The following is a 22,479-nucleotide window of genomic DNA, read 5'->3' as shown; positions in this document are numbered from 1 at the left end:
GAACTACATTACGGTGCTCGATATTTAAACTTATTTCCAGGAGAAATGCTGCCATCTCCTGACAACATTATGTGAGCAAGAAACAAACAATAACATTTAATTCAGAATTGGACTCTCTCAACATAATGCAAAGGAGTCATTTGTGTTATTTGGTGTCGAGAAATATTAAAAAACTTGCTTGTTCAATAGACAATTGTGGATCCTCTTGAAAAATTATTTGTTTGTTATTAATTTGACCTTGATCAATACACGTGGGGCTGGGGAAAAAAAATCGCAATTTTGAAAACCTAATTAGTTTAAAGCACAAATTTCTGCCGCTACAGAAAAAACAAACTTGCTGACCACATTGCAATCCAATGGGATTATAAATATTAACTGTTCCCATTCACTGCCCTGCGACTTATTTTCTCTCCAGACACTTATTTGCCTCTCACTTTGCTGTTCACGGGGAGCTAGGGCAGCGCAAAATAGCAAGCATCAAACTTTCCCCGATACCAACAGCGGAAAGGACAGCAGGGAGGTTGGGTGACTGCGACATTTTTTTGGCGAGTTATAAACAATGTGGTGTCATCGCATTCATTTGTGAAATGCGTACTGGCCTTGTCTTTGTGGCCCTCCTCCTGACACAGCTGCGTAAAGGTGCTAATCAACAGCACAACAACAATCAGCCTTAAGGACTTAACGAGTCTGACTTCATTCATCTCCATAATAAAAAATGGGCAATCTGTAACATTTGACAGCTCTTTATTAGACATCATAATGAAGGAACTACAATCCGGGTGCTGGTCTACTTATTTACAGTGTGCATTTATTTCCCTACAAAACAACTCCCCTTCTAGACAGTGGCCTCAACGTCCTGCGCCTCATCTCCTTCCAGGAGACTGTATGACGCGTGACACTGGAAAGGCCTCTGCAGAGGATGAGCGAGAAGTTTGGCCATGCAATTGTGCAACTCGATGGCGGGTCCACTCAAGGAAACCTCAAAGCGATAGCACATGCCCTTGGAGTCCAGGTTGCAGAAAGACGTGTAGTTGTCCTGGAAACAGAAAACAAAACACATTAAGGACTAGAACGTGAAGAAACAAGAAAACAACAAATGGTGTAGGCTCTACAATTGCGTGGAGATAGAACACCACAATGTATCCCATCGAACATCCTCAAATTATCTATGATGTGTGTGTCATCTTTAATACCGCTTATTCGGTGCAGGGTCGTGCGGGTTGCTGGAGCCTATCGCAGCTGACTTTGGTCAAACAGCAAACTACACCCTCAACTGGTTGCCAGTAAGTGCTATTAGAGCTAACAACAATATATATATTCCAAAAATCACTGAGATGCCTGAATCGAACATATGCATGAATTTTATCTTGACTTTCGCTTCTTCATGTATCACATCAATCCGCGTGTATTTTAGACCGCTTATCGTGTTCAGAGTCGCAGGAAGCTGAATGAAGCCTAACCCAAGTGACTCTGGGTGAAAGGCAGAAGACAGCCGAGCCTGGTTGCCAGTCAATCACAAGGCACATAAAAGAGCTAGACAACCAAAACTGAAAACATGCAACTCACCCGCCAGCTTGGATCCTCGCCGTGATCGTCAACGCCATTGTGGAGGTAGACCACATCGAAGAAAAAATAGGGAGACTGTAGCATTTTCTGAAGGACACAAACAAGAAATTAATATGATGTTGTGGCCATGCTAGAAGACGTCAAATTGTCTTTTGTTTTTCCTTCATGCAGTGGGACACAAACCAAAAGCGAAAGTCATTCCAAATGATCTCCTGCCACCCAAATGATTGTCAAAGTAAGTGAAAATGTGTGTACACTACAGACTACACAAAGAGATGGTGAGCCTCTCCATCCGACTTACACTGACAGCCTCAGAGGGTTTGAGCTGCAGCTGTCCAGCATGACGGCTGTAAATCAGCACGGTCCGCACCACATAGGGAGGCGGCACAGTCTGAACATTCTCCATCGACGGCAGCTCAATCTTCTGACGACTGTTAAATGAAAATGCCTATCTTGGTAAAATAATTTTCATACACAATCCTTTGGGAATGAAGATGTGGTCTGAGAGTGCTTACATGACACTGAGAAGATCTTCCAGGTCTGGAGAGGACAGTTAAGGCTACAACTAAAAAGGACTTATTCCAAAGCTACCTGAATGGACAATGAATGGAAGGATACTGAAAGTTTCACACATGTTGGTGTCCAGGTCATACAGACAGCTGCACAGCTCCCTCGGGTCTGAAGTGAAGCCTGAGAGCTGAGACAAAGTGGAACATTTTGTAAAACAGGGGTTCGTCAGTGAATATTAAAAAGTTTATACAAACCTGTATAAAAAAAAAAGGGAGACAAAAATTAATCATTTCAAAACTTTACACCTGCAAACAGGTCCAAATAAATACCAGTCACAAAAACTTTAAAAAGGCGTTCCGGCAGACTTTCTAAAGCCACTGTTTATGTATTTTGAGTTTTCTTGTTGAGTCCAAATTTCTTTCTTGATGAATTAAAAAAAAAACTATACCAAAGCACCTTGGTGCAAAAAAAGGTTAGTGGCTATAATAATACTATTAAAAAAAAAAAAAATCCCCGACTCACCCACAGAGCGTCATCATTAACCACCACCAGAGCAAACTCGTGCCGTTTGTCAATCTTGTGCTTAGTTCTGACAAACATCTCAATCATCTTCTGGGAAATGTTCAGGGCGTTTGTTTTAGAGCTGGAAAAAGATACACAATGAAAATTAAAAAAAAAAAAACATTACTCTTACAATGGGTTGCCGAAAGTTTAGAATAACAGGAGCATACCCATTAAAAGACTCCAGCTTTGGTAAACACATCTCTTCGGAAAGGTCCAGGCAGATGATCTATTGGGGGGGAAAAAAACACACTTAGTATTAATCTTGTCACTGGTCAACAACAAATTTTAATCAGAGCTACCTTTGTGTGTCCCTAAATGTATTTTGGAGGCTGATTTAAATAATGCCTTTTATTTTGTTTTAATAGCACATAGAGTTTTAGAGATATTTTCACTTTTGTTTTTAGGTTTGACATATAAAAGGTTGCACATTATAGATTTTACCATGCGTTATAATTTATAGCTGTGACGTTTCAGAAAACAATTCCACCTGTTGCAGAACATAACTCTTAATTTATAAATAAATTATTATTACTATTAATAATGGAATGAAAATCTCAATCCCGGGTCACCCCCTCATGCAAAGGGGTTGAAAATATACAGTAAATCTTTGGAATTTTAGAAATGATAAACTAAGTGACAAAGTATTGTTTTGTCATAAGAAAATAAGACGATGCAAAATAACACAGACTTGTCAACAGATTTTTTTCATTTAAAATATTATTCTACAACAAAAACTTGAACGTTGAGTTAAATATTACTCATTTCCCCCCAATCCAAGTCACCCAACCCATTCAAAGATTAACAAAAAAGGCACGCCTCCAAGTACCATTCAAAATATTAAACAAGAGCTCACCCTCCGAAAAAAAAGAATCTCCCCTCGAGCTTGTCAAAAAAACATTTTTGTTAAAGCGGCCTCTTCATACTCAACTTTTCTCGCATGAAATCTGATTGCTTCAGTCAGAATTCAGATAGCATATACTTTCCACAACTATATTTAATTTCCATGTTATGAGCAAACCATGTATTTGGGAAATTCCTGGTTTATTCCCCTTATTTTCGGTGCAAAGTTTCCAATTTTAACAATTCCCAGAATTTCTCAACCCCTCATGTGATTTTACCACTTTCTCTGGACAGTTGACACGAGGAACTCGGATTTGATACTCTGCTGGTGGGGGGACAGAGGCTGCTAGTGTGGGCTGCTGTGGCGTGAGTTTGGGCCTCTCCTTGCATGCAGCAGCCAAAGCATGTTGTACAGCTGTGGCGGCAGTAGGGACGACAACAGGGGCGACAGTCTGAACCGCAGTCGCAGAGATAGTCGTGGTGGTGGAAGACGGAGGACTGTCACTGGTCGAGGCCTCGCCCTCGCCTTCGACACGGCTGCCCACAGCCGGTTGCGATAAACTGGGATTACCTCCGCCTCCGAGGCTACCGGTGCTGCTTCGCCGGTCCTCTGCACCTTCAGGGTTGGAGCGGGTTCGTGGTCGCAGCTCCACCAGGCGCTCCTCGCCATCTGCAGGGCCAGGCTCAGGGGTCTCCATGGATACACAAGCTGCTGAGTTCAGAACAAGACTTTAGTGGGTTGTTGGACAGATATTTAATGCATCCGTATAGTTTCTCCAGCACTTGTCCTCATTCCGGTTGTGTATGAGCTGGAGCCTATTACAGATGACCTATTCAATTCAGGACTGGTCGCTCGCCATTCGTGGGGCACACAATGACTAACAAGCATTCGTACTAACATCATTTATACTATATAGTGTGAGTCACACCTATACGGATTATATAGTCTTCAATTGACATCATGTGAATGTATTGGAATGTGGGCAGCAGCCACAAGGACAACATGCGGAGGCATTTCAAAAACGAGATTTACCTATTTTACAACAAATATACAGATATTCGGTTCCCTGCTCAAACTAATTATAGTATAAAGCACACAACAAACTGCATGTTGTTGAATTGTTTGCATATATTGTACTGTTTGCAGTGTGCTGCATGGAGTGTGAAATACCCGGCATCCCTGCAAGAGCAGGTAGGGAAAAAAACATATATACAATAAATGAATAATACTGTACATTTAATTATGATGGTATCGTTTGATGACAGCTCGGTAGAGATCAAATGAGCAGTTAGCATTAGCTAGCCTTGAATGGAATTTTAAGGAGCAAACTTGCACCTTGCGAAAAGACGTACGATTTAAGTAAGAAGGAAACATACCAAATTAATGGTTTCGATAATTCTATGATGCAAAAACCGTAGAACTCATTGAAAATAATCCCATGTATCGCCGACACAGAGCAGATAGCGTTTGTTTTGAACTTCCGTACAGGAAATGACAACAGTAAAGCCACTGGGCATTGTGGGTAATGAAGTTTCGTAAAGATAGCACCTCGCCTCCGCCAAGCTTCTAAATATCATCCATCAATCCATCCATTATGTATACCGCTTCTCCTCACAAGGGTTGGGGGGGGGGTTGCTGAAACCTATCCCAGCTGTCTTCGGGCAGTCGGCGGGGTACACCCTGAACTGGTTGCCAGCCAATCGCAAGGCACACATTTACAAACAGCTATCCGCGCTCACACTCGTACCTCGGGGCAATTTAGAAGTGTCCAGTCAACCTGCCATGCGTGTTTTTGGAATGTGGGAGGAAACCGGAGCACCCGGAGAGAATATGCACTTCTGAATAGCAAAACAATCAAAAACAAAAAACTAATTATATGTATTGCATGTGTGTAGTTAACTTGTACTTTATATGCACTCAAAGACGTTTCGGATTTAGAAAGTTAATGTCAGGATTGTCATCATGATAAATATACACACACTAAACTAAATTGATCAAACTACAATGGTGACACGCGCGTACTCGCTCATTCGCACGGACACATTCGCATATATACATACACGCACACCCAAATACCATTAAAATATATTATATTTTGAGGATAGAACAACTACTAATTCATTATAAGAAGCCCTTGCTTAATTTGCTCACATCCTGCGTTCACACCAATTTTCATAGCCGGCTATTTTAAAAGCACGAAATTGAAAACTGGACAAAACAGGAAGGGACACAAAGTGACAAGGAATGGGTGGGGATGATTTTCCACTGACTTCATTCATCACACTATACACTGGTTGGCAGATATGCAGAGTGTGGTTATAGTGAACATTTAACTGTACAAAATAACTTCAGCGACAGCGACAGTCTAATATCTTATTCCGTGAGTTTTGCAGTGTGATCAAGGGACATCTAAGGCAGAAATTTCATTTTGGCACCAACTGTCAAGTATGGAGGTAAGTCTCAAGTGAGTTACTCTTTGTTTTTAAATGTGACATGATAAGTAACGTTTAACTAGTTAATTAACTGTAACTACTACTAATGTTCAATCAACCTCTGGCAAAACAGAATGACGAACGTATGAACGAATGCAGGAGTATACAGAATAAATCCTCTTGAAATCATGTTGAAATCTGAAAACTTGAGCGAGATATTTAATTTTCATATTGGTGTATCAATATTTGTACACTTAGGTAAATATATTTCATATAATGTACGTGTGCTTGCTTGAGAACATGTTAAGTCTTGGGATGTCATCCAGTGCATGTTTGGGATAGTCATGCAGAACAGGAATGCATTCCTATTGTTCTCTGTCTGCATGCACTTGGAATGAGGACCTCAAATATGTCACCAAAAGCTTGTGCAAAAATAAAAAAAATAATTTGTTTTGCCCAAAGGATCAAACTTGTAATAAACTGCAAATTTGCTCTTAAATGTTTCTGTATTGCTGTACTTTTAAGTGCATGGTTAAATTTTGTGCATAGCACAAAGTTGTTTGATGCCCAATTATTTGTAGAGGCAGGAAATTGCACACAGGATGTTTTAGTTTCCCCCTCTTCCGCAGCTCAAAACAATAGGCACCAATAACACAACATATTTAATCTCTGGTAGTAATTAAAAGGCTTCTTAATGAATAATTCCTTTAATTTATTTACAATAAATGTGGCAGACAAACATCAAGAAAGGCATCTCTTTCAAACAGTTGGCTCTGAGATTGTTCTGCCCTGTGTAGCAATAATATTGTATAATTCCTTAAGTTGTCTGTACCTGGTATCATTACATTTTAGAAATTAAAATATGAATCCTGACATATTCAAAACTATACCACATTGTTTCGCAGCGGTTTAGCTTGGTCCGATGTGACAGTCTGGATACAGCGTCTGGCAGTGACAAGGAGCTGACAACGCGCTTTGACCACACAAGTCGTTACTCTGAGGTGGCGCCTTCACCAGCAGAATTGGCTCAGTGTGAAACTGAAGTGGGCAGGCTGCTCAGCATCATTGCGGAAGTCAACAAGAAGATGGGCTCACTGAAGGCACCAAGGTAGTGGAAGGAGGTGATGTCATTGAATCTAATCAAGTTAAGTCGGGACTATAGTTGCTCACCTCACAATAATCACAGTTGCCTTTACTTAAAGCAGCATACAACTGCTCTTCTGCAGCGAACCGGGTGATTTGAGACCGCCAAGACCAGCCAGCCCTCTATTTCCCGACCTGCTTTCACACAGGCGAGTGAGAAGAACCCCAGAGAGGAAAACTGCCTCTGATGTCAAATGTAGACCTCCACCAACTTACCAAGGTTTTTCTCTCACTTTTTAATGTTGCCTATGTAGTGCCACAGATATTGTTGTGGTGGAATCGCAGTGACTGAATGTGAGTGCACATGTAAATATCCTGGCCAGGATGAGCAGTAGAGAAGAGATGGACAAGTTTTACCTGTGGCACTTGAATATCAGACGCAGAAGCACCATTAGAGGGATAAGAGTAATAACATTTCTTAGCGGCCATGATTAAGAGTAACTGTAGAAAATAGCATTTTTACTTTGTGACATTGTGAGTGTCGACTGTGAGATTTTTCAGGGGGTCCTTGATCAAATGTACAGGAGTTGACCACTGCCTTTTACAAAATAAGACAGAAAGTTGCCCGTACAAATATGATGTGGTGATGATAAACTAATACAGTGTGTAATTTGTAAACAGACACATAAAATAAAAGGCCGTCTATCAGTTATCACTTAGCTGTCTTAATCCATGCTAGTCCAACTTGGCTGTAAAAAGTTTTGCCCTGACCACAGAATCAGAAGATGGAAAAACTCACATCACCTCATAGAGCACAGGTGTCAAACTCAAGGCCCGGGGGCCAGATCTGGATTTTATGTGGCCCGCAAAGGGGAAATCATGTGTGTCAACTTCCCGTTTCGAACACATTTATTTCACTTCTAACAACATTGTGTCATGATCCGTTTCCGTTATGTCTTGTTTTTGTTTACGTTTGTTCAACTGGCGTGGAGGGCGTTCCCTTCCAGCGCGTGTCGTGCTGGCTGGAGAGACGCACCCACCAGCCACGCACCTGTTACTCATGGACGCCTTGATCACCTCGCTGCGGGAGAGACGCGCTCGTCAGCCACGCACCTGTCTCTCGTCAACCCACTAATTACGTCACTATTTAAGCCTCCTTCACTGACTACTCGTTGGCGGTGCATTACCCTTTTTGATGTCACTGGTGCCCTTTTTGGATTTCACTGTCGTCCGTCGTCCGTCGTCCGTCGTCCGTCGTCCGTCGTCCGTCGTCCGTCGTCCGTCGTCCGTCGTCCGTCGTCCGTCGTCCGTCGTCCGTCGTCCGTCGTCCGTCCTTCATGCTTTATGTCTCCTCGTCACGGTCGCTTATCCCCGATTCCTGTCCCTGTGTCATAGCCCTGTTTAGTTCTGCCCAGCCGCGTTTCGTTACTCTTTGTTATTTTGCACTTTGTGATGTTTGTTTGCTCCAAGTACCTTGTTTGCCTTTCGGTTTGGTTTTGTTAATTAAATTCCCTTTAAATTACCCTTGCCTCGGCTTCCCTGCATTTTGGGTCCTCCTCTAGCTCCTCCACCCGCTGAGCGTAACACATTGAGATCTGAAATATTGTCGTTCATTTGTTAGCAATCCTCCCCCTTTAAAATAAATTGTTGAACAAACAATTACTTCCTGGCTTCTGATTTCAAAACTCGCTAACCATCAGTTTGTTTCGGTACGCGGTAACGCCGTAGCGGCCCTCTGAGGGAAACTATAACTATGATTTGGCCCATCCCCAAAAATGAGTTTGACACCGCTGTCACAGAGGAAGCAGCCAAGAGAAATGCCAGGAATAAATGAGTACAATTTAATAAAAAAATGACTGTTGGAGATATAAATGTTGGTCAGAGCTTCTGATGTTTTTTTCTGTTTAGGATGGTAAAATAGACCTTGCTAGCCATTTTTTGCTAGCCTCACCATTGCATAACATGAATATGAGAGGCTTCCTAAATCAGCTTCACATCTATTCCTCTAGGAGGCGCTAGTGTCATGTGGACAGAACTCAAGGGCGCTCTGACTGCTGTGGAGGACTCAATCAACTGCAGACGGTCCTGGGCAGCTCCAATTACATCCTCTGACCGAGACAAACCCAAAGAGCATCTGAGGGCAGCTCAGGACAGCTGGGCCCAGGCCACTAAGGTATGGGCGCAGCAACAAATACAATATTAAACTGCTTCCAAGTGATCACGCGTCATTGTCAGCATGTCTTTATCGTCACTTTGGGTCTTCTGGTTCCTGCAGATTTTGGAGGAGATGGAAAAGGAATTTGGAATTTCTTGTCCATCTGATGTGGCAAGGGAAACATTCCTTGAGGTTGTCACAGAAAAGCGTGTCGACTCTCCGCCCTTGCAGGCGCAAGTGGGAGAACTGCAGAGAGCGCTCAGCATCAGCCAGGTGGAGGAGGAAGGGAAGAGCGAGGTTGTTGTTGTTGTTGTTGTTGTTTTGTCGATAGGAGTTGGACTATGCACTCTATAAGTCTGGGATGTCCAACCCTGGTCCGCGAGGGCCCCTAACCAGTTCGGGAGACATACAAAGCAGGCTGGATAAGCGGTCCTTGAGGACCGGGGTTGGACGGTGGGGACATGATTGGAAATAAGTGGATTTGTGGCATCCACTTTTGTGGCTATTTACGATAAATATATTTTATTTTTTTACAATATATCATATTCAAATCTGAGTTAGTCCATGTGAAAGTTCTTGTGTTGTCCAGCAGGTTGGTCAGCAGAGGGCCTGGAGATCAGCCATTTGCTCTCCTTCATACAGATCTTCTTCAGGCACCACTGGGCCTCATAGTGCAGACCGGGCCTCGTCCTCTTTTCCGGGTTCTCCTTTACTCCTCAGAAGAGCTGCAGGAGGCTCATTATCTTTGGGAGGTGAGAGCTCCCCATTGAGCTTTGTTGCCTCAGGAAGTCCTTGTTCAAGCCCCAACGGCCTGGAGACTGAGATTGAACGACTGAACAGGTAGCTACCAACTTCAACTTAATTTTTATTATTCTATTATTATCCTTAATTATTAACCACAACTACTACTATTATTACCTCTATTATATTCTTCTACCAAAGCAAATCAAACAATATTGGGAATTTTGATTTAAAGTAGTGCAGTATTTTAGTAGCCTAGTAGGGTAGGGCTCAGACTTTTGCCAAGCCAAACCACATCCCATCATTGACAGATGCATCTTAAAAGAACAAAAATTATCTATCTGTATTTAGTTCATTATGTCTTAAACTTTTAGGGATCTTTCCATTGCCCATGCCCTGCAACCTTTACTAGTTCTGGGGAAGTCTGTAAGAAGTTTTTGTCCAATCCTGATAACGCATCGATATACAGATGGTGTCATTTGTGTCATTATTTCAATGACAACTTCATTCATACAGAAAAAAATATTGAGACGTTCGGATAGTATAGACAAAGTAAAAATTGTCATTGTAATACCTTCCAGTTTTCTGGGACGATTGTATCTGCAAGGATTTTATTTCATAAAGGACTAGTTGTCAGAAAAATATACCCTCAAAGTGCTCACACTTGAAAATGTTAAATACAGTAATGAAGTATATGTACTTTGTTACTTCGCATGTGTCGATTCATCCCACCTCTGGTGTTTTCCAGGTACATTGAGAAGCTGAAGGCCAGGAATGAGCGTTTGACTCTTGCCTTGGAGCGAAGGAGGACAGATTATGAGCAGATCAGTGTTACACTAAAGCGACTGGAGGCCGACTGCTCTACCTTGCACTTGGCTCTCCGATACTGGTACACAAATCAATGTCACTTGTTGTGTAACATGCTTATCACTTATCAGCAACATGGAATCATATCAGAATTGTGCTGCGTTTTTTTTTTGTTTGTTTGACCAGTGAAGAGTGTGAAGAGGCCTACAGTGAACTCTTGTCGCTTTACGATGCTCAGAGGAAACAAAGCATTCCTGTGTTATCCGACAATGCAGGTCTTTGAATTTTTTTAATATTTCCGACACAGGGAACACTCATGTACACGACATGCATTGTGTGTGTGCTTGTCAATCGCAAACACCAACTGTTGTGTTTTCTTGTCTTCAGCAGAAGTCGATAACAAGCAGCAGCCTGGCAGTCCATCATCTCAGAACAGGAAGTTGGGAAGTGAGGAGTTGTCAACTTCCTTCACCAAGGAGATGGAAAGACACTCAGTGCAGAGGTGATGTTTTGAAGGACTCCCTGGCACTCTAATTTGATCATTGGCAAAATAATTTTGAATTTTCAACTCCAGAACTCCAGAACTAACTGATCGAGAGGTTGCGCTCCGTCAGCTAATTGAGCAGCTGAAAGGAGACAGGGCGGCCATTTGCCTCCCAAAGCCACGTCCACATCAAGTAGATGTTAAAATGAGCCAACATGCAAGTTACACCGCTGGACTGAGAGTGGGACACTTATCCAAAGATAACAGTAAGCCTGTTGAGAGCAAGAGAGATAAGGCGTCTCTGTTCCATGAGCTGATCACAGCCAGGGTAAGATCAGTGGTTGTCAATCTTTTTCATTGATGTACCGCCTGTCAAATATTTTTCAGCCAAGTGCCCCCTAAGCAGCACAAAGCATTTTTGGATGAAAAAAAAGGACTCAAAACAGAGTCCGGTGCTATCAGTGTCTGATTTATTAAACCTTGTAACTCCATTTGTAGCCTATCTCTAGAATGATTTGGAAATGAAAAAAAGAAGAAAGAAAACTAAAAAAAAAAAAAAAAAAGAAAAAGTATTATTTGTGCATGTAAAAATAATGCTCAGTATCAAGTTTGGGATAATAAGGATCTGCTCTCAAAAAAAGAAAACATTAATTTCAATAAAAACAGATCTGCTGAAAAAAATGTCTTAGTAATTACAAAAAAAGTCTAACAACATTACGAAGTGTCAATAGTGATCACTGCATTGTTGCACTAATCTGAGAATGTTTGCATGGAGTGAGACATTTTTGAGATGCTTGCACTTGTGCTTTACTGAGGATCTTGGTTATTCTCGATGGCAGGAAGGCAACGGCTGTAACAAGTGATATTTCTTAAACGTATGCTACGTTTTAAATGTATTTTAAAATCTCAATTAATTACCCCCTGAAGTGCTCTCATTTGAGAACCACTAGTCGAGATCAATGAACTCCTCAAATACTTGATGTCTTGCTGCAAAGACACGTGGATTGACATTTTATATTTTGAAAGAAATTTTAGGTTTGATTTAAAGGATGCTTGGCGGTCCTACAGTTACATTAAAAACGAAAACATTTAAAGGCAAAGACACCCCCCCCCCAAATTCTTAACATGAATATGTCCTATGCAGACCCACTAGTGAAACATGGCATTCTGAACAATATTGCATTTGTGGAATGTGGGTTAAGCAGTACAATCCACCCGTTTTTATACATTAACTCATATTCCACAAATGTAATATTAACCAGAATGCCATGTTTAGATTAGTGAAGGCACCGAGCCTATTATGGCAAAGAATTGTTTTGAGTTGACTTCCCCTTTAAAATGACATGATAGCCCATTGCTTTTTGTCGCACTCATCACGTCTGACCCACAGATCTGCGGTTTGCCATTCAAATTTCACTCAGGCCTTCATGTGGGAAATTTCCCTGTGCTTGAGCGGGATTTCACTAAGTTTGACGGCTTCCATCCAAATTTCCCCAAAATGTCTGGTAGGGTCGTTGAAAAATGGCTGTTTGTCTGTATGTGCCGGGTGCACGCTGCCTCTTGCCCAAAGTCAGCTGGGATTGGGTCCAGCTAACCTCCACCTTAGGATAACTACATGGGTGGATGGATAGAATGTAAAATGTAAATAGAGAAAATGTGTTCATATAACATGTTAATATTGAGCAAAAAAATCAGTAATGCTCGGAAAAAGAATGTTCATTCAAAACAGTCTAGTCCATTTGTATGTTTCTTTACTAAATGCAGTCGACAAAATAATATTAGCGCCTGCTTTTGCTACTTGTTCAGGAGGAGATGTCGGATCTCCGTGCTCTGATCCGTCTGAAGGAGAAAGAACTGAGGTGTCTGGAGTGGAGTGTGGTGGCCCAAAAAGCACAGGAAGCATCTGGAGCAAGAGTACCTGAAAGCCTCCGAGAGGAGCTGGAGGACTGTAAGACTGAACAACAGGTAGACTTTATGAACAGCAGCGCACTTTTCTGTTACTTTTTCAAGTGATACAAAGTCAAGGTGAAGTGCACAAGAGGGAGCAGGACGTTGGTCTTTTGTGACAGACCCGATTCGAATCTGGGTGTCCCACCTGGGAAATCATACATCTAGCTACCAAAGCAGAGAATCCCTCCAGGCCGAGAGGGATATTTTGGTCAAACAAGGTCTTTAGATTAGAGCTGCTCTTCACACCTCTGCCACTGTCAAAGGACAAGGACGTGGCAGAATACATTGTAAGACACTTTATGGAAAAAAAGTATTCGGACACGGTTTTAAATGGATTGTGATTCGGTCATTATAAGTTAAACTTACACGAATACGCAATATTACATTTTGCATCTTTGCAAAGGCAATTCAGAGACTGCATATAATTTCATCTCTTGACAATATGTGATCATGTTTTAAATTATTATTTTTTTTTTTCAATGTTTTTGTTTCCGTCTCAGCGGCTCTGCAAGACTGCCGATAAAGTATGCGGTGATGGTGACGTGTCTGCGCTCAGGACGAGGCCCTTAGTAAAAGAACTGCAGGCGTTACTTCAGAGGTGAGGTGCATCCACTTTTGATTTGGCATAATGTCACATTACCTGAAAATGTGCTCCAACTTCTGTTCATTGGTTTTGAACAAGACCATGTGGTTCTATGCATCAGGTGAATCAGAGAACATGATTTGTTTTTCGTGACAGTTAGTGAGTTTTGACCGAATACTAAAAAAAAAAATGTGACCAAAAAAAAAAAAAGTATTTTGGTCACTTTTTATGCACTGAAACACAACCACAGTCCAAATATAAGAAAACTGGACTCACATTCACAGCAGTCAAAATGTGGGTGTTGTCGTAGCCAATTCTTATAATTATACTTGAGAGCTAAAAATGTTGCAATTCATCTTGTTCTCCTTTTTGGCCTGTAGGGAACAAGCCCTCAAGAGGAGATTGGCCTTAGCTTATGAGTCACTGAATGCAGCACTCCCAGACAGTGCCTCTAACAGTCGGGACAGTGATGAGCACGTCGCACGGATTGCGCAAGCTCACAGGTACAGTAAGTCCGAACCAAAGTGGCAAAAGAATGCTGAAACCTTTCAGAAGTGAAAAAGAATCTTCTTGCATTGTCACTCTTGCAGCAAGGCCTTGAGCTCGTACAGACACATTCGCAGAAAGTACAGGGAGCAGGTGTGGAAGCTGGAGCAGAAATTAGCAGCCACAATGGAGAGTCAGCACATCCAGAGCGAAACGTCAAAGGCGACGGGGGAAGATTCAGAATGGTGGAGAGAAGAGACTGTTCTGTGATCCGATAATGCGTCGCAGAGCCAAACTAACTGAATGTTGAACGATGTTTCCTTCAAGTCACGCTTGGAGGGTTTGTCTCGTATTAAAAATACTCCAAACAACCTACTGCACGCATGTGCAAAAGCAGCTTAAATGATGTGCATTCATCACAGGAACACTTGGAGAACACGAGTTGTTCATCCATTGTGGTAGAATTCATATTCTCATAAATAATGTGTTTGTGGATTATGAGGTAAGCAGTAAAATTCACCTGTTTTTTGTACCTCTCAGATGACGGCTATTTTTTCACTTCTGTCAACTGAAAATGACATAACAGTTGATTGGTTGTTACCTGAGCAACTGTGATTGTGGTCTAGTTCTACGTGATGGGGAAATGGCACAACCTAACTGTGCCGGAATATATAGAGGATGAACAAACCTTTTTGGATCACACATGCAGACAATGCATACTGTTACCAATAAGTTATAACATATACCCATAAAATACATTGAGTCCGGATTTAAACCCACAAGCTCTGTATTGTCAGGCCTACATGCTTACCAGGCTTCCACCTTGACACCCACAACATTTCATAAATTCTCAAAATGTAGTTGAACTTGTAAAATTAGTTTTTAGTTGCCCTGATTTGTAAATAATTGTATTGCCATTGAAGACATGAGACAAGTTTTGTATAAATGTTGAGATTCTTTTATGCCAAAATCCATGGGATGTAATAAATCTTATAATCTTGTGGTGTCTTGTGCCGTGGGTGTGTGCGAGAACGACAAGGCGCTGACGGGGAAGTAAACCCACTGGTAACGACCAATCCTGGCTCAGATTCAGAAAACAGATGAGATGTGATTGGTCGTTTGTTGAACCCTGAGCAACTGTGTCATCTTCAGTCGACAGGAAGTGACGAAATGGCCGTCCCATAAGATTAACCAAAATAATTGACTGTTTTAACTCATAATTCACACAAGCAATATTAATCGGAATGCTGTGTTTTGACCAGAGGAGGCACGTAGAACATATTTCAACAAATATTTGGTGGTTGACTTAAAATAATTGCATTAGGAAGTTAGGTTGTTAGAGTTAAGGTTAACTCATTTATTCTATGAACATGAGCACTTTTAGCGCAGATTGTAGCATAAGGTGTCTCAAACTTAATTGTTGCAAATGTCTCTTATTAAAGCAACAAAGTTGCAAAGTGTGCCACATGACGTAGTTTGTCACTCAGCCCCCACTCGAAAGTGGTAAGTAACCAAGGCCAATCTCGCAACTCATCTCTCAATCATCTCACTCCATTTCCCTCAGGCCGACCCTGTGCCCTGTCCCAGCCATTAAGGTCAGCCGCAGCTGTGGACGGCGGTCAGGAGGTTAAGGCAAAGGTTGGGTGTCACACCCACGGGGTCATAGCGATGCCTGGCTGTTGTGCTGTGTCTTGAATTGAGGCTTGACAGTGGCAGACGAGATGGCGAGTCCCTGGCGCCCTGACTCTTGGCCGGGCTGCCGTTTCCCGAGCAAAGGTCACCGTAAAGGCCTTGTCCTTCCTGCTCCCCCCGTAAGTTCAGGTCACCGTCGCTATTGTTGTAATAGCTGCCATTAGAGTAGATGATACAATTCTTATTGTCCTCGTGTGCCCGTTCTTGAAGATGTATGTGTCCAACATTTAAGTTCATCAAAGGTTTTTTGAGAGTCGTATCAAAGGGAAGATCATGTGGAAATATGCGGTTGACCTTTTATTATAATACTGGTGTCACGTTCTCGTCACGTTGAGGTTCGAATCATTATTTTAAGAAATCAGCTGTGGTCAAACTCAGTGTAGCAGTTTAACTTGTTTTGGACAAGGTTATTGGTATTAGTTTTAAAATGTTTTTATGTGTATGTTTGTCTATTCCAAATGGTAAAATATCTACTATTTTACTGTATTTTAGTCATTCTACCAAATTACGAAAAAAAATTCAATTATAATGAATTTTATATCATTCATATATTTTGATCAATGTAAAAAATATATAATTGTGTCATGTTAATATTTTAAGTTTTTTGTTTACATTTGTTCTTTTTACATGGGCGTATTAGAACCACAGTGCAATAACAATGATATTACACAATAAGATTAAAATTGCAATTTTAAGAGAATAAAGTTTTTTTAGTTATTATTAGAAGAAAATGTGTTAGTTTATAAGAACAGAGTCATGTTTTTCAAGGAAAAGGCCCAATATTATGAGAGTAAAAGTCATTTTTTTAGTTCTTTTTAGTGTACAAGTCCAGGGGCACCATAAGGGGAAGAAATGTGCTGATTATTCTAAGGGTCCGTGTAGACTGATAAGGGGCCCAAGAAAATATTGTCAATTTGCACCATTGAAATAGTGAAAGCAGTGATATGCTTTTTCCATTGGTTGGTTCCAAATTCCTTTCAGCATCTCTTTTCAATAAACACATTATTCATCCACTTCTCTCAAAGCCTTTTACCGTCATTTTTAATGTACAGTACTTTTTACATTTTATCAATGGCTCTAAAAGTTTTTCGCTTCATTTTGGGTTATTCTGAAATGATAATTTGGCAATTTTCACCCCTGAGTGAGTTTAAACAGTGAAAACCTTTTTAGCAGCTTTTATCGCTGTTATTCAAGAAGTCTGTGGATAATCTAATGGTCAAACATTGTTTTTTAAAATTGTTTTACGTATGCCAACATTCTGGAAATGGTTAACAGTTTGTAAATGTTGGTCCAAATCAGTGTCTTATTGTGTGAACGTTTAGTTCCGGTGGCCCTGCTTTCACATGCACCAGTCGAAGGTCACTGACAGCATTATCTGAACACTTGAGTACCACTGTGTGCCCTTGCGCCTACCCCATTGCTTCTCACTTATGTTTACACTGTTCCAGCAACTGTGAGCAGATGAGGGAGCTTGCCTTCATTGTTGTGTCACATATGGACATTATTGAGGTCTGACTGCAGTTCCTGAAGTCGGCAACTGTTCACCACAAACGAGGCACCTTTGGAATAGCTGCTTAAAGTTGTGTTGATCACGTGTTTGGGATCATGTGATCATTCAAGGTGGCGACCTCCATGTTAGATTCAAGTGACCTCGAAGCCAAAAAGCTGTTGCATTTCCTTGTCCCGTTTGTGCTTATCCCAATATTCTGGGGACCTGGCAAAGTAAAGGCTGGTGTAATCTTGCCAAAGATAAACTAATTTGTCCTCCCAGCGTGCCTCTGAAATATACTCGCAGGACGCCGCCATATTTGGTGTATGGAGAGCGTACGATGGAAAATAGTTGTGTGAGGTTGGCTTCTGTCCCCAACCATCCCACCTAGCGCTGATGGCACCTGAGCGGCAAAATCATCAAACACGTTTCATACTGTGCGGCGGTGGCGCAGCGCCATCCGTACTCAAAATATGTCCCCGCACACAAGGCGCGGATGGCAAAATATTGGGCTCGGGTGTCGACACCCGCCAACGGCGCTTTATAAACGTTTTGACCTCCTTCATGGACTCAAACAAACCAATTTTCATCTTACTCACAAGCTAATTTTAAAAAAGTGAAAGAGAGAAGCCGCTTTTAATAGCGATGAATCAAGTTGGCTGTGTTCACACCCACAACAGAGCAAAAATGCCCATTTAAGATGTTTCAAGCTGCGGTTATAAACACACACGCACACGCTCACACGGGGGAGGGAGCATTGACTCAGGGGTTTAGGTCAATTCATTTCCTCTGCATCCGATCCTCATTTTAATAAGTTGTCCCTCCGTAATCTGTGTTAAGAGATCACAGCCGGTGCCCTCGTGCCTTTCTCTCCTAAAGCCATTAGCTCACCTGTCACAGCTCCATCCCCACCCTCCGCTTCTCCTCTTTTTCTCCCTTCATCTCCCTCTGATCTCCACTTAGCTGACACCAGTGGGCCAATGGCGCTAACGGAGAGGTCAGCGAGGTGATGAACAACAGGAAAAAATATTTCAACTCAATCAAATGTGCTTTAACATCCGTTTACATAATCTCAACTCACAACACTGAGCCACAGGATGCCGACCTATCAGCACTAAGAGAATTGGAAGCTTGTTGCATAATAAATGTCTCTACATTTGATTTTTAAAACTGTCACATGTGCCAGATCAAGTAAAACATATGATGCTTTATTTTAAGAGTAAATTGATAAACCTTTTTAAATTGTTTCATTCATTGGAGCCTAAATGACATTCTGAACTCATTATTTTTGTTAATTTCAGTCCAAATCTCAGAATCATGCATTTTTCAGTGAGAGAGACATGTGACCTGTGGGTAGCCATGAAACTGTACAGCATACAGCAACAATTTACTAGGATTAGTAGATATTGCTTTTGCCTATCAGCATATATTGCTCCAAAACATGCAAAGCAGCACCAAAGTCGAATATTTTGAGAGGTGCGACTGGAGTTAGATAAAAATATTCTGGGGAAAAAACTTTTCTGAATTCAAACATAATAATAATAATAATAATAATAATAATAATAATAATAATAATAATAATAATAATAATAATAATAATAATAATAATGATAATAATAATAATAATAATAATAATCAACGGACAAAGTACGTTTTCCAGTGTATACAAACCTGACCACATTTTAATCATGAACAACCCAAAATAAAGCACTTTTTTCAGAATGAATCACAGACTTGTAAATAAAATATAGGTTAAATGTGCCGTATAAGTAAGAGGGAGCAAGTTGTTTTTTTGAAGCAAACATAAGATCAACGTCGAGAGCAGGAGCGGCAGCAGATGAGATGAGCTAATGAGGTTACTTGGCAGCTTGTGGCCGTTAGATTACCGCACTAAGGTGTTTACAGAAGAAAGACCGCGTGGGGCGGGGCTGCCTTCTAATCCTGTTAGAGCATTTGAGTCATCTTCACTGAGCAGATTAGGTTCATAGTATAGCCCTAAGAACCCTGATTTGACCTCTAGCCAATGTCTAGGGCACACTGACAGAGCAGATTGGAACAAAGATTTACGAAAGCGAGAAGTCAAGAGCTTGACAAAATGTTGTGGCTGCACTGAGTGTTAAGTTAATGCCCTGTCTAAGAATTTTTTACATGGTGACTGTCTCTCTGCGGGATTATACACGAAGGCCATATTGACAGCCTGCCAATCGTCATCATTTTGGACCCAGGTGATTGGCTGGGGGGAGGTGGCGGAAGGGTCCCTACATGCTCCTCCTGTGGTCCAGTTAGGACGCTTCGGTGGGATGACGACAGGATTCTAAATTAATACCCGCCAATTTTCCAAATATATATACCTATCATGTACAGTATTTTCTATACCAAGCAAGCGTGTGTTCTCATCGGAAGTAATCAACACCATGTGGCCACATCAAGCACACTGGAAAAATACATTGTACTATCTGCTAATCCGAAGTGGGTTGCCAAATTGCTTTGCTTTTCTTTGGTAACACTGCAGTTTAGCCCATAAACTCATGTGTGAATTTACTTTCATGCGGTTTTCAAAAATAAAAATGCAATTACATAGATCAATTTGATATCAATACTGTTTAAAAAACTGTGAGAAATTCATTGTAAATGTTAATATAGTGAAAAGTTAATAGAAATACATTTGTAGACAAATTCAGATGAGTTCAACCCAAACTAACTGATTAGCGTCTGTATTTCAACCAGGGGTGTCCAAACTTCATTTATTGGGCTAGGACATGTTTTTGGGCAAAATAACGTACAATGAGTTGAATCAAAACTGGTTCGTTCATGTTGACATGAATAGTGAATAGGGATTTTGGGTGCCAGTCCAAACTCTAATAAACACACACCGACAATTGACCAACCATCTCTACTGTGTCAGACGGTATAAGGTCATCTGTTCCGTGACATATTTGATCGCCAAAAACGACACAATTGACTGGCAAAAGAAATCCCACCAATTCAACAAAGCTACGGACAATGACTTGATACCTTGTTCACAGCCATCTCAAGGCAGCTGATTTGAATGACAAGGACACACACCAAATGGGAACTTTCCCACCACCTCCAGCAGGTCCTGGATGCGGAGCAGGCCTGCTATTGATTGGACGCCGTGTGTTGCTTGGCGCTCACCCCAGCAGATGTTTTTCTTTAGCAGGTTCCTTTGCCCTGTTTATTCTCAATTGCTCAGTCATTCGCTCGAGGTCAAAGGCCTCTGTTTGGAGGGTGTTGTGAGAGAAAACAGAAAGAGAGAGAGAGAGAGAGTGAGAGTGAGAGTGAGAGAGAGAGAGAGCGAGAGAGAGAGAGAGAGGTCGCTCTTTAGGGCAAAGGGTGCAGGGGGGGGCCTAATAAGGAAGGAACAGTGAGTCATGCGCTTGTGCTTGTATGCGTAAAACTACTTATGTGAGTTAAAGGGCAATCAAACTCTTCTTCCACACTCCTAGTCAGTGCATTACTATCTTTATAATGTGCAATCACAGCCCTTTGATTAGACACCAAGATGTTTTTGAATAACTACAAAAGCAATCTTATAATTGTGTAAAGGCACCATACGATCAGATTTTTGTGTGATGATCACATGCTATATGCCCCCAACTCCAGGCCAAACCAAAGAACATGCGCTTCCTGCCGCACTGCTTCATTGCCACATGTTGACCTCTGCTCTCCTAACCTTGCTCACCCGAGGGTTTGAACACGCATACAAAGCTAGCATTAGCAAATGTTTTCAGATGCTTGATCATCAAAAGGGCTTTTGTGTTCTCCTGTCAAGATAATAGCGGCCACAGCGGAGCATGTCCGACGAGCCACAGGCCTTCGACTGGTTAAACCTGTAGAGTATGTACGTAGATAGCACAACACGTGTGTGTGTGTGTGCGTGTGCGTTTGTGTTCAGGTCATGCATACTCAAGTAAGTGAAGCCAACTGCCGTTTTGTGGACGCCTGACTGTTTTAAGAATTTGACGACTACAAAAAAGTCGACTTCAATTTGAGCGCAAGTGCATTCCTGACTCGCGGTTCAAAGAGCAAACACCACACTTACATAATACATTGTGCGCAATTAAGGAATAACCACAAAGTGAGTCTTGTTTGACTGCTAGCATTCACACACAAAACCTGAGGCGTACACAAATGGGTTGAATATTGGAGAAAAAAAACAAAGAGACCGCAGGAGTAAAAATTATTTTTGGGGCGTAATTTCACATCACTAACCTTGACAACAACTTGACCCAGAGGTCAATGATCCCACAGCATATCGACAATCAAGTTAAGTTTGAACATTTTCCCTCCCTTGCGATCTAACTCAGGAAAGGCCAGATTCTCGGATGTCACTGAAAGATTATCCCGTGTGATTATCCTGCGGTGTGTAATTTTTTAAGAGTGATTATTTCTGCTTAATGTGCTCAGACAGCAGCTGGGACGACATCGCGAATGTTAAATAGTTCAGTTTTTCCACTCGCATATGTGTTAACAACACCATGTTGGGTTGCGCCCCGGACTCCAGAGAAGCGGCTGGCTATGTTGAGTGTTTGTCTCCTAAGTCAAAAATAAGAAGAATTTGAAACCACAATTAGTTCAATTACTGCTGCGCCTAGCTGCCTCTCTTACATTTCACATCAGTCTGGATGCCTAATGGCGCTATGCTGCCTCTTCAGGTCAATCTTGGTACTACTCTCGACTTCTGCGATTGTCTGCAGCGATACAATTTTGTATGCAGCGTGTCTCAAGTTCACCTCACATTGTACGAGCAACAAGAAGACATTTTGTGATATTTCCTCATAATATTTTTGAAATTAATTAAAATGTTGAAGGTAGGCTTTAATCCCTATTCAGTGGAGGTTTATGGCCACTTAAATTAAAAAATCTTATTCCATGGTAAAATCAGGTTGTCTCTTTACCCTGAAATCTTTTTTATGTGTTAACAGGATCTCATTTTCCCTTTTGTTTGTGACGGAGCTAAATGTGAGCTGACAAAGATGAATATGGCACCCGGTCCACTATGGCTGATACGCAACAGCTTAAAAGACAGCACTAATTCAGTTTGCAGCTTAGCCCGGCCCCTGATAACCTCTCCA

The 22,479-nt window shown here is 41.5% G+C and overlaps 2 protein-coding genes across 8 annotated transcripts; one reads left to right on the top strand and one right to left on the bottom strand.

The window, feature by feature from the left end:
• Positions 1-727: 727 nt before the first annotated feature.
• On the bottom strand, positions 728-5,024 carry babam1 (BRISC and BRCA1 A complex member 1). Of its 4 annotated transcripts, XM_088313336.1 has the most exons (10): positions 4,716-4,820; positions 4,052-4,192; positions 3,759-3,895; positions 2,808-2,866; positions 2,599-2,719; positions 2,185-2,263; positions 2,082-2,106; positions 1,868-1,997; positions 1,567-1,653; positions 728-1,036 (listed from the first exon to the last, which is right to left on the bottom strand). In XM_088313336.1, exons 1-10 carry the CDS (start codon positions 4,774-4,776, stop codon positions 836-838), a joined length of 1,041 nt encoding a protein of 346 aa, XP_088169462.1. In that variant the 5' UTR covers positions 4,777-4,820; the 3' UTR covers positions 728-835. The 4 variants fall into 4 exon arrangements, with proteins under 4 accessions (XP_088169462.1, XP_088169460.1, XP_088169461.1 ...); XM_088313334.1 differs by lacking the exon at positions 4,716-4,820 and adding an exon at positions 4,858-5,024 and having other exon boundaries at positions 3,759-4,189; XM_088313335.1 differs by lacking the exon at positions 4,716-4,820 and adding an exon at positions 4,858-5,011 and having other exon boundaries at positions 3,759-4,192.
• Positions 5,025-5,739: 715 nt separating this feature from the next.
• ushbp1 (Usher syndrome 1C binding protein 1) lies at positions 5,740-14,573 on the top strand. 4 transcript variants are annotated; one of them, XM_088313253.1, is made up of 14 exons: positions 5,740-5,934; positions 6,819-7,021; positions 7,140-7,276; positions 9,006-9,169; positions 9,272-9,448; positions 9,744-9,991; positions 10,641-10,781; positions 10,886-10,974; positions 11,090-11,201; positions 11,274-11,511; positions 12,990-13,148; positions 13,634-13,731; positions 14,097-14,219; positions 14,307-14,573. In XM_088313253.1, the coding sequence occupies exons 1-14, from the start codon at positions 5,929-5,931 to the stop codon at positions 14,470-14,472; spliced, it is 2,061 nt and encodes a 686-aa protein (XP_088169379.1). In that variant the 5' UTR covers positions 5,740-5,928; the 3' UTR covers positions 14,473-14,573. The 4 variants fall into 4 exon arrangements, with proteins under 4 accessions (XP_088169379.1, XP_088169378.1, XP_088169380.1 ...); XM_088313252.1 differs by having other exon boundaries at positions 11,087-11,201; XM_088313254.1 differs by having other exon boundaries at positions 5,740-5,945; positions 11,087-11,201.
• Positions 14,574-22,479: the final 7,906 nt, after the last annotated feature.

Source organism: Idiotropiscis lumnitzeri, chromosome 13, assembly GCF_059441095.1.
Source record: "Idiotropiscis lumnitzeri isolate Australia: NSW breed Sydney's pygmy pipehorse chromosome 13, RoL_Ilum_1.0, whole genome shotgun sequence".
NCBI classification, from domain to species: domain Eukaryota; kingdom Metazoa; phylum Chordata; class Actinopteri; order Syngnathiformes; family Syngnathidae; genus Idiotropiscis; species Idiotropiscis lumnitzeri.
This window is presented reverse-complemented; position numbering and strand designations above follow the sequence as displayed.

What these genes read in the sequence shown, in the direction of transcription:
- babam1 (XM_088313333.1), bottom strand. Translation starts at nt 4,776, where the DNA reads ATGCTAACTGCTCATTTGATCTCTACCGAGCTGTCATCAAACGATACC. An exon ending in CAACATGTGTGAAACTTTCA is followed by an intron (nt 2,107 to 2,184) that starts GTATCCTTCCAT and finishes TGTCCTCTCCAG; the next exon opens with ACCTGGAAGATCTTCTCAGT. An exon ending in AACCCTCTGAGGCTGTCAGT is followed by an intron (nt 1,654 to 1,867) that starts GTAAGTCGGATG and finishes TGTGTCCTTCAG; the next exon opens with AAAATGCTACAGTCTCCCTA.
- ushbp1 (XM_088313252.1), top strand. An exon ending in AGGAGGAAGGGAAGAGCGAG is followed by an intron (nt 9,449 to 9,743) that starts GTTGTTGTTGTT and finishes GTTGTCCAGCAG; the next exon opens with GTTGGTCAGCAGAGGGCCTG. An exon ending in CTGCAGGCGTTACTTCAGAG is followed by an intron (nt 13,732 to 14,096) that starts GTGAGGTGCATC and finishes TTTGGCCTGTAG; the next exon opens with GGAACAAGCCCTCAAGAGGA.